This window comes from Danaus plexippus, assembly GCF_018135715.1.
Source record: "Danaus plexippus chromosome 3 unlocalized genomic scaffold, MEX_DaPlex mxdp_30, whole genome shotgun sequence".
Lineage (NCBI taxonomy): Eukaryota > Metazoa > Arthropoda > Insecta > Lepidoptera > Nymphalidae > Danaus > Danaus plexippus.
This window is the reverse complement of record NW_026869845.1, coordinates 1783819-1796264: the sequence shown is the minus strand read 5'-3', so window position 1 is coordinate 1796264 and position 12446 is coordinate 1783819. Positions and strand designations below refer to the sequence as shown.

General features: G+C 30.0%; 1 protein-coding gene across 6 annotated transcripts in view; it reads right to left on the bottom strand.

Moving 5' to 3' along the window:
- Positions 1-12446, bottom strand: part of LOC116767135 (uncharacterized) — a 36941-nt gene that overhangs the window by 7850 nt on the left and 16645 nt on the right. For 5 of the 6 annotated variants that reach the window (XM_032657355.2, XM_032657335.2, XM_032657325.2 and 2 more), the window contains 2 exons: positions 5262-5379; positions 4612-4694 (listed from right to left, as the gene is read on the bottom strand). In XM_032657355.2, the coding sequence (XP_032513246.2) occupies positions 4612-4694; positions 5262-5379 (201 nt within the window). Of the gene's footprint in view, positions 1-4611; positions 4695-5261; positions 5380-5943; positions 5987-12446 lie in introns of those variants that run through there. The other variant, XM_061526843.1, reaches the window with a different exon arrangement.

The window sequence follows — 12446 nt, the reverse complement described above, 5'->3', positions numbered from 1 at the left end:
CATTAGATAAACATATCCAAAGAATATATATCTGTTGCTATTAATTCACGTGTGGGAGTATTTACAACCCACGCTTTTCAACGTTACGACTACGTGTCTAACGTAGAATCTACGTCACTAGTGAATACTGCCATTTATAGTCATATGATAAGGGGGATTGTCTTGCAAATGACTATTGTTCATTATTGTTTATGGATAAATTTAAATATCTTCTATCGTATGTAATAACTCGCCATATGTATAGGATATTATTAAAGTACTAAAGATCAGCTGTAAGAAATTATTATTCTATGGTCAAACTCTGACCAATATATATATATATATATATAGATTATAAAGTTCAACAGACTATTTAATCCGTGTAAATTTTGTGTAATGTTAAAAAGGATAAATACATTATTTACGTTATGGTTTTTGTACAGAATGAGATTTATAAATATATTTCCATAAAAAAAATCTAACACCGTAAAACATCACCCGGAAGACACATAAATGTATTTGGGTTGCTAAAAATAGTTGTGAGTAATGTTACAATACTCCTTAATTTAGAAAGTGTACTTTTAACGCGTGTGGTCAGTTTAACCTGGCGCCCAAAGCTAATGATGGAGCATCGGCCAACACGTCGCGAATTCCTTACCTACCGCGACACCTACACGATACTGATCGCTAACGAATACAACAGAAAGCAGGATGCCAATAGAAAAACAAGTTGGAATAAAATCAAACACAATCTATTGAACACAGACTCACATAACAGACGGTATGATCTAGAGTTTAACTAGTTTAATAACAAAGATATCTCAAAACGTCGACGCACTATCCAATTGAGTAACAACATACAACAGCATCACATGAACGTAAACACTAACGCGTGACCAACAAACTATCAACATCCCTTACTCCATACGCCCGCGCACTTATAATTGTGTACATATTTTGCTGTAGTAAATGTACTCGAACCGAATGAATGAACGGACGAATGTATAATCACATCACGAACATAACACATTGGTTGTATTTATTGTTTTAATTAAATAATAAAACTTTTACGATTATTCCGGACGCACAGGGTACTATCATGGTGGTTGGCGGCATGGCTCCGTTTGTGTGTGGACAATCGCGTCGCGGCGCGCTCTCCCGGCGGACGGTCGACGGCCAACTAACGTCCACAGTACACAGCCAACTCTACGTCCGACTCCGACAAACAGCCAATTCCGCATTTTAAAATATTCCGTTATTTCTATACAAAACATGACACACAATCATTATGACGATAATAATCATACACACCATAACATCAGCTCATTATCTTATTAATCCGTTACCGATTCACACATAGACTATCATTATAAATTGCACTCATATCACACATCAAAAGATCGTTTCATAATTTTTGTACCGAATAAAAAAAGGTATCTCAAGTAATGTAGATTGTATATAGAATTATTTTTCTAGAAATTATTTATTGCCTTCGACTTTAACGGTGCCCTTAATTGATTACTTTTCGTTCGATGACGTCATAAATTTCGATTACAATACAATTTGTTATAATGACGATACTAAGAATTTGTTATAAATATTTAACATTTATACTATCTTTTAATTTAAGCAATGCGGAAACAAAAATAGAAAACAATTAAGGTTGCAATCTCATTACTTAATAAAAATCATTCCACTGAGATCTATTCCATTTATTTTAATGTAGTTAATATATAAAAGTATATAATGTTCAAGTGATCTTATTTTACCTTACCCTTCCGTAATTTAAGGTTAAAATTACATTCAATCTTAAATATAATTAATTTTTATAGAGCTATTTTTATACACACAGTGTGTTTGTGCATAAGTCCGCTTTAGGAATAACAAAATGTATCAGAAAAAAGGTAAAACGTATGTATATTTTAATCACGACATATTTGACGAGGGTTTGAAGACGGTATCGTCCAACAAGAACAGGGCAAACGTCTTAGAAACCATATAAATAATTTAAAAGACAGAAATTGAATACAACTATTATGAGAGTTTATTTATATTGAAAGGTCGCGTTCAATATAACAATAAACGTCATTTATCAACATTAAATATAATTAGATTTGATTTAGTTAACATCGCAGCGTTTCCGTGCTCTGTTTATAGTTTGTACGGAACAGCCAGGAAGGTCGCGGCAGACGTTTATTTAAGTATGTTTACTTTTATGTAGCGGGATTATGCGGAAATGTAGGGTGAGATTCACATTGTTTCAGAATTACTAACTGTCATACCGAACGTTGAGTTTGTGTTAACTATAATGACTAATGTTTTAAGAACAGTATTACACATAGGCGTCTCTCGTAACTGATCTACTAAAAGGAGACGAAAAAGGAACAGTTCCTTTTAAGTTTCTTAATATTTATTTTTTTATTATTCACTTCCTATTAAAATACTCGGAATATCAGATAAGGAATAACAAGAATAAGATCCGGAACTGATTTAAGAGATATTTTTTTTTATTTAGGCATTTAAGGAAATCATGTAAATTATGTGAATTAATAAAACAATGAGTCATCGCTATCATTATCAACCTGTGTTGCCACACGTAAAAATTTTAGGTGTGTTAATTTTTATATTCGAAACCAATTAATTTTATACGACCATAAAATGATACACGAATATGCAATTAGAGGTGTTCGATCATTTCTTGATTTGAACATACCTTACGGTCATTATCGCCTCTTTCTGCAATGATAGTATTTTATTTAACTTATTCAAATGTGGGTGAAAGGATTATATATATGTTAATCTAGAACGAGTTATAATCTGTGCGTTCCCATACGGAGTCGGCGCCGGTATGTCAGACCGTCTGGGACGTGAGTCTCGTGCGATCAATGCGAAATCGTCATGGATTTAAAGATGGCGGTCACTTACTGAATAATAATTTGTTTTTCGAGTGTATTCTGTTTTTCTTATAGGTTGAATAAAGGTTGACCAAATACTACCTTAAACTTCTCTATTGTAACAATAGCGTAAGGCAATTAAAATTTTCTATATACAAGGTAAAACCGGTTAAAATGATAAAATCATGTACAACTCTTTAAGGCACTTACAATTAAGTGACGACATTTTTATGGCGACTGTGGTCTTGAAAACAAGCGAAACTATTAAATAAACAAAGATGCGCCGCACGATGACGTAAATTAAGAGATTCCCTGCGGCCAATTTAAATTCCAATGTCTCTGATAATTGTTCCTACTACACTGGATTACATTAATGTTACTCACTAACATACAAAGTTATTGTAGCTCTATTTCTTATAATATTTAATATACATTATACAAAAATTGACGTATATAATATATTATATCAATGCCATTAGGATAGATGAAAATTATAAGAAAAATAGAAACTACGACAAATAAGTTTATTGATTGATTATTTCACAATGTATACTCTGGCTTAGCCGTGACTAAAGTTTATGGCATAGTTGGACATAGTAGATTGGATATAGTCATAAAATACATAATACAATCACGGACATAGCTGGCGGAGGAAGCTAGTGATATCATACGAACCATTTCCATCAAGGTATTCAGATGAATCAATAATAAAACTGTAACCTTATTTTATCGTAATATGCAACTTTAAGGCCAGTAACGGATCAAGTTAGTCAATTAATCAAAGTGTATAACAGCCTGCTCCCTTTCGCTATAGAAAACGCTCCTTATAACGTTAATCGTTTTACAATTAGTTTCAGCGTTAATAAATCATATATCAGACATAAAGTAATATATTTGATTTGTGACTTTGATAATACAACTGATGTATAACGAGAACTGTTGATTATTGAACTTTTAACTTTATAAACTTTCCGATACATACTGCGAGTGAAGCTTTCACTATAATGGATGACAGAAAATCATGCCACGGTTACATGAAATATTTTCAAACGTATATAATACATTTACTTGATAACTGTCTTTTATCTATATAAATGCCTTAGACAGCAAAAATATAATCATTGGAAGTTTTGGGACGAATTCTTTCATAATAAGCAATGTCATGAAAGATGTGTTTGGAAGATAATATTCCTTACAATCCTTTATAACTAACGGACAAATTTATTTCTATCAGATTAAAGTCAATTTAGACTTTGGTCCTAACCTAACAAACGTTAAAATTTCTAGATAAAATGTTATTATTAACTAAATATAATTATTTGTCATAAACAATAAAACCTGACCATTAACTCGCGACACTGAACTTACGTTTGACCGCTACCGGATCAGGGATGGTAGAGTATTTCTGGATTAGTACCGTGCGGAAAGTCAGTCAACGTGCATCATGTTAGCACAGGTCTAACTCCTCCGAGACGATTAACATATATGAATATTACGTCACATAAATATTCAATACCTACCGAACAATATTACTAATTAACTATAATACCACTCATATCTCACGTAGGCGGAGGAACTGTCAACGAACTTTCTTATATATAAATGATAAGTGTCATCAAAGGATATGACAAACAGTGTTTACCAAAAATAATGTGTCGGCATAACAAAGCCGTTCAGAGGCAGCTTGCCAACTTGCCGTAGGATGAATATAGAATGGTTATATGAAAATTGTTCTTACCGTTAACATATTTGCATATAGCTTCTTTATCCCGTAGTTCTTTGTCTAGATTCCTCACGGGCGAATCCGGTTTGTTCGATGTTCTGTTAACAAAATACATAAATTAACTTACAGTTATGAGACAGAATAAGTTTAATTTTGGCCATCATATATTGTAACTAATAGAGATTATGACTGCAAGTTGTTACAACCACGATTCGGTGCATGACCAACATTTTACGCGACATTCATGGGTCAACGCACGCGAACGCTGCGGCAACCGCTGGAACGCTGCTTGGTTCTAGTACGCTGACTGTTACAACTGCCGTTAACGTCATCGACGGAATTAAACTGTCCGAAAACGAACCGGAAACGGACACAGAGGACTCTAATTACGATCGCACTTAGTTATAATTGATATTTTTACGATAACATAAGACCATTACATCGGTTCGACGTTTAGAATTCCGTTTTACTGCCAAGTTTCTATGCGCACGTCGTTCAAGTGCTTCTTATATCAAGGTAATTATAAGCAGTCATTAAAGTCACCTGAACGTAACGATATATTTATGCGATGATCTAATCGAAGAGTTAAATTTGTGACAAACCAAATAAGGTTAGCACGTAAATATGTCGCTGTTTAGTATTCAAATACGTATATTTATACATACTGTCTTGTTTGTCTGGAACAGCGTCGTAGTTCAGCGGCGAAAACGCAAAACTCCCCAAACGTTAGGATTAATGATTTTCTGCGTGCACACTGACGTGCACAGACCAGCATCTCAAAAACTGTAACAAATGAAAAATCCAATAAGATTTCGGACCAAATTTAAAATTGCGATCATCGATCGGTTCTTTTTCTCAGCGGAATTCAACTTTAGAAACAATTTAACAATATTTATGTATAATATATATTCCAAATAGTAAAATTCCACAGAATCCAGTTCCTGCCAACTCGTGACCGGCACGTGAATACGTCGGTAACGCCCAGGGATTTGGAAATATAAACACAAACCGAGTCTATCATAACACTTGAAATTGTTATCGATATTTTGTATTTTATTACCATTGATGCGTTAGTCATATAAGAATTCACATTATTTTTTATCTTTTTCTTATCCGCTGCTTTATAATACTTTATGAACAAAAGCATTTTATTATTATTTATTCTACAACATATAACCTGACATTTTCAATATTGAATCTTTAAAAAAAAATTAAATTCTTTATATCCCGGTTTTCCTCGAAAATAACGTGTCATAACTCATAAAGCGTATGAGCAATAAGGAAAACCCTTCATTAGTTTTATTCACAAGCAGGACGTTTCATCATTAAATTAGTAAAAAAAAATACCTTTGTCTTTGTTAATCTGTGACTTCATGCCAGAGCATAAAATGAAATGACGTATGTATTATAGTGCATACAGTAAATACTTTAAGAGGTTTGTTAATCAAATTATTGTAAACTAACAAAAGCACTAGGAAATTCGAGGTATGACCTTATACATATATTCTTAAGTCACTAATACTTTAAGTTCCGTTGAAATATTTTCAAAGCACGTTCCTTCGTAATTACTATGGAAGAGACTAATTCACATTAGTCATTTTCTTTAACATTTATTAAATCCCCTCCAACTAACTACAATTACATTTCATAGCACGTTTATTGTAAATTACTAAACTATCTGACACATAATTTGGTTCATTGCCACGTAGAACAATTGAATGGTCATAAAAATTATAAAAAATAACAAAAAAAAAAATCCCTTCCTAAGAAATAATCTATAGCTATAACGAAATTTGTTAATATTTTTTAGGGTGCAATGAATCATCTTTATTTGACGCTTATCGGAATCCCTTTGTACGGGGAACCCCCAGTACATCACATTTCTAAAATACTAAGAATAAAATAATCAACAATGTCACTTGTTTCGATGATAAATAATTTTAATAAACATATTTTTTTAATTATTTTGGAAGTCATGATATCTTAAACTTTAAATGAGATTTCTATGAGATTTCAGCTTGACATGATTTAAAATGGTCAATACAACCTGCTTTATAACAAAAGGTCACTTCGGTGTTAAGAATAAATACATATATTTTTTATTTTCATTCAACTTTTGATTAAGTTTGAAACGGCTATCTTATAAGAGTAGTTATAGTGAAGTATGGCTGTATAAATACATATTTTTTAAAGTATGTATACTTGGTACAAATCAAAGAAAGCTTACACAGCCAAATCTAACAAAAATCTAGCAATAACATCAATAATCACTTTTATACAGCACTTTACATCCTTTCAGGTCCCTTAAGAATCTTCCAAAAAATGTTCTGCTTGAAAAAAAAAAATGCTCAAGTGCGTGTCTGTCTCTAACTAATTCACAGGTAATATCTTAAGAACATTTTATTCGAGATAACTGAAATTACTACAGTAAAATATACTCTTTAATAGTTTTTATCTATCATAAAGCTAAACTGGTTTCTAATAGTGGATCCGCATCATACAGCTATGTATGTATACTATACGCGAGTATAACAATAGTGAATGTTACTGATATTTAACGTTTTAAAAGCGTCTTATAACTAGGAACTTGTATTAGGTATTATATTGTGTATATATATATGTATATATATAATGCTGTCATCACTATATCCGTGTGCTCGACTAAACTGTGCTCTATTATATATATAATTCATATAATTATTTATTTAATACATTTTATTAGTCTCAATCACTCACTTCCTACTATAAATTATTTACTGGAAAATGTGTTGTCGATATTTTTCCCGTTTCTAAGAATAATATAAACATATTTAAAAAGATTATAAATATAAATAAGGTTCAAAACATATGTTATGAGCAAAAACATTTCCCTTGATGAAAAATTTAGGAAATAGTTTTTTTTTCAGTTGCGTTTTAAGTTAAATTATTCAACATAAATGATTTTTAAAACAACATCAAAAAATATATATATGCTATGAACGTATTTTAACAAACATCTGTTATATTTAAGATATAGTTGTTACTCGATCTCGTTAAGGTTTCTGCCACGGGACTAAAACCCGTATTTACCTTGACGACATATTTCATCGATATCTGAAATATTCACGAATTTTAAAAATTATTTAATGTAATATTAAAAAAACTATTTTTAGTCACAAAAAGTTAAGCTAACACTCGTTATCTACATACTTGTTCTTATTTGTGCTCAATAAATATATAGTAAATTGATATGGTAATTAATATATTATACACTGTCTATAATAGTTTTTAATAACTGCAAATCTGAAAGCATATCGATTCTTATCTCTCGTGTTTCTTATTTGGTATACATATTTAGTATTTTTATGTATTATAAATAAATAAATAGAGAGAATATAATTTTCTTCTATTATTCTTATATATGCCACAATAAGCATGGTTACATACGGAATTTAATATATATTAATAATGTTGAGGACATTTTAAAAATATAATAAAATGTACAACTTATTTGAAAACAATATTATAGTTGTAAAAGTTAAAAAATAATAATTATCAAACCAACGGAAGTTGCCCCTTTGACATTTATTCTCAGTAATGTGATCTATTATTTCCTGTTATATAAAAATAAACAACTTTATCAGTGACAGTTTATTAGCAACAGCACAAACATTACCACTAAACTACATAAAAGAAAATAATTCTAAATATAATTTTTGATACACGAAGATTTATGTTGTAGTAAACTAAGCATTAAAATCTTATCAAGAAAAAAACAATCGTATATTCCAATTACAAAGTTGTTACATATTGATCAGCATTTTAAAAAATTAAAAAAAAAATGTTTTCGCTGGTTCTAAGCTGAAAAGAAATATGCGACAATATAATTGTAATTGGCACTCAAATAAAACAGATGAAAAAAAAAGGACAAAGTTCTGTACATGTTCATGCATTGAAGGGTAATGATGACAGCTCACCACTTACGGTCGTTCCACTTATGAACAAGTAGGCATCATTTCGGTGAGCAATAGATGAGATCATATGGAGATACACCTGGTTCTTGGCGCGAACGCGCGTAAACATAACAGTTTCACGAGGACTCAAAAGAATTACAACTAATAGGTAAATAGCTCTGTTTATTATATATTAATCTACTACGAGATAAGATATAATATAGTCTGATTCATTCATGTTGTTTTTTTAGTTCCTGGTATACATTCTTAATTTATGTATTGCTATATTTTGAATAAATCTCTATATGAATACAGGTTCAATGGGCCATATCTTGTAAGGTATAAATATAATGGTATAGAATTAAAAATATTAATAATAAGTTATTAATAAAATCGTCAGATATTATCGTAATTATAAATAAAATTGTTCAGCACTATACATCTTTTTTTGGTTATTGCTGTGAAACAAAAATAAAATTTAAACAAATATACAAAACCAGTCACATATGTCGTAAAAACTATTGTAGTATAGGGAGCGGTTTAAATTTATGATTCATAAAATTACCATAGAGCATAACCTGACACTGCGAACCCGTAAATTGTTTTAAACGACAAGCGTATCGTTGGACGATGCAATCAAATCACATGGAAGTATCGTAGATGTCAGTTTATTTTATTGTGGCATTACTGATAAAGATCGTAAAAAGTTTGTATATATATTTAAAGATATCGTTATATAAAAACGCATTAATTAATTAAATGTTGATATAGAGCCCATCAAACGGGCCACGGAGGCGGAATCTTCTCGACTGTCATGATTACTGTATGAGTGATTGATGTATTTAATCTTCCTGGTAGGTATCTTAGTCACTATAAAAATATAACAGCTCACTTATTTGCCTTCTTGTAACAGTTGTACGTTGCGTTCGTTAATCGATATCTTTAATAGTTCTGTCCTACAAATGACTAGAATACTATGACTCGTAATAGATAATTAGAGATAACGGTCGATATTTATTATTCTTGAAGGTTTTTTCTCGCTAAGGGCTATACGACCTCGTTAAAGGTGATATCATTATTGAAATGAACATAATAGACTAGTTTTTATATGTAACCATTATTGGTAATGCCTGGCCTGTACTACATAAGTTTCTATTAAATTTCGCTTCTTTACATAATATTATTTAAACACATGTTTTGAAAATTCAATACAAATACTTTGTTATTATACAATTCAATTGTAAATTAATTTTTATTCGTTGGAGGGTTAAAGTGTTGCAGTGTCAGGGATTTAAAAAAAAATTGTCCCACTGTGACGTTGCATGGTTTTGTTCGGTTTTTTATTGGACGCTAAAAATATTAAAATTTGCCGCACCTTTTACATATGAAGATTTAAATTTTTTGTGTGCAATACGTTGAAATGCCACAAGGATTTTAATTTAACGAAGTTATCCGCTCGATAGAAGTTGAGGAAGGCAGTCTCTTTTTCTCACTCATCAATACATATTTTTTTCTAATATATCAAATCAACCATCAAAGAAGTCTTCTGTGAGACTTCTTTTAAGAAACCCATTATATTAAGCATTGAATCATTTACTAGTTCTATGAATTAACCACGCGGTTCTGTTAAAATATACTAAGAAACGATTCCAGGTATTGTAACTAGCTTCTTTGAGTTTGGTTGAAGAACATCGAGAGATTAATGACTTAGCTGTATTTATATTAGCTTAATATATTGTATGAAACAGTTTTGTGATATTATACATATAGAAACTCATTCTTCTTATTTCCAGATTCAAAGTTAGAATAATAATATAGTGTAAAAAACTTTGTATGCGATATTAAAAAAAAATCAACAACATAAACTGTGGGTAACGTTCAAAAATAAAAATTTTGCTTACTATTTTACTAAATACAATATTGTGTTCAATATTAACAATTTATTTTATGGATCAGATAAAGGTTAATTTTCTTTTAATTCGTCCGATTAAATTTAATACTTCTGATAACACAAAATATACAAAAACGTTGAAATGTACATACATATTTGTATTTTATTAAAATATACATTTATTACAATGTTTAGTTAAAGTAAACAAAAACTTAAACGTTTTACAATGTACGTATATGTTATATATAAATTTATATTACATGAAAACAATTAACACAAGAAAACGCACAATTTCATAAAACATCGCAAACAATTCCAATAGAAAATCAATTATATACATACATATATATGTGTTAGTAATGGCTTTGTAATGTAATTTTTAATTATTAGTACGTGTATGCTTAATCAATTAAAACACTTACAATGAATATAGATTTAATTTCTACGCCATCACATGTATTTGCATGTAATTAGATTAACAATGACAAAATGTTTAACTTTTTAATGGAGTATAAAGTTTCAGGTACCAAAACATGATAAGGGTGAAATTTAAATTGCAAAAAAAGGTTAAAAAAATTCGTTCAAACATTAGAAACCACGACACGCTGATTCAGCTGTGACTCGTATTCTTTATCTGATATCGCGGCATCGTCTGCGTTTTTAATTTGTAATTATTATTAGACATAGAAGGAACTGGAATGATGAGTAACCGAACATTTGAAATTGTCTTCTAATAATCTACTTATAAACTAACATGATAGAATCGTCACTAATTAAGATGATTGTCTGTGGAACGTTCATCATGGAAAGTATTGAAGTAACTGTTGTAAAGACTAGTGTATATTTAGTCAGTTTTATCGTTTGAATAAATCATTAACTTTCTTTGATATAACAATGACCTTTGGTATAAGCTATGATATTTTAAATTGTGACTGATTATGATCTTAAATATTTTGATGGCTTAATGTCGGGGTTGGTTAATTTTTTTTTTATAATTTTTACAATAAATAAACTATGAAATCATCGTTCATTTTAATAAAAATGGTTAATGCTTGAACACCTGATGAGTTCGGACATTATCAGTTAAATGCAAGCTGATCGATAACATTCGCAATTATCGATAACAATACAGTTCCCATCACTAACATATACTCGTAACCGCCAGCAAGTTTCACGTAACTATACAAATAGTATAATGTCCAATATATATTAAAATTCATAATTGTTTTAAAATATACTGTTCCGAGAATTACTCACCCACAAACAACAACTTTTTCAAAACCAATCAATTTTACTGTTTGGGATGATCTTAAAAGGTTTCTTGTATTAACTTATAATTCAATTTTACATTTCGGAGTAATATACAAAATTGTATTAAGGCTTTATATATATTGTTTTGGATTATATAGAAATGTACTAGGCCGTTTGATTTTATTTTTTTTTATATGTGTATATGTATCCAAGACTTACCATTAAATAGATCTGCACTTTTTGACTTATTCAAATATTACAAAACAATTAATGATAAAGTGTAACATTAATTGAATTTTTTTTAGGACAAAATTTCACGTCAAATCATAATTCATTAAGTCGATCCTTTTCTGAGATAATTTCGAATAGTCGTAAACACATAACCTTCAAAGACCGTAGTAACTTTATGGAAAGAGCAAAGGAAATAAAAACAAATTAACGTATAAATATGTTTAACCAAAATATATAAGTTCTATTACACTAAAACCTTGTGAAATCTGAACGTAAGAAACCTTTTCAATTACCTAACGAAAGTACAAAAAAAAACGTCCGCGCGAACAAACACTTCACCGATTTTCCGACACTGAAACCAAAGACTTGTAGTTTTTCTTGTTTGTTTTGTTTATTGTAAAATCTTTTCATGGAAATCTATTAAATATCAAATGACATATTTTTGAAAGATATGAATAGCTTATTTATACAAGAGACTAACATTGGTATTAAATAGAAAACATATATTTTTAAAGAAAACAGTTCCATGGGTATGTTTTAACACA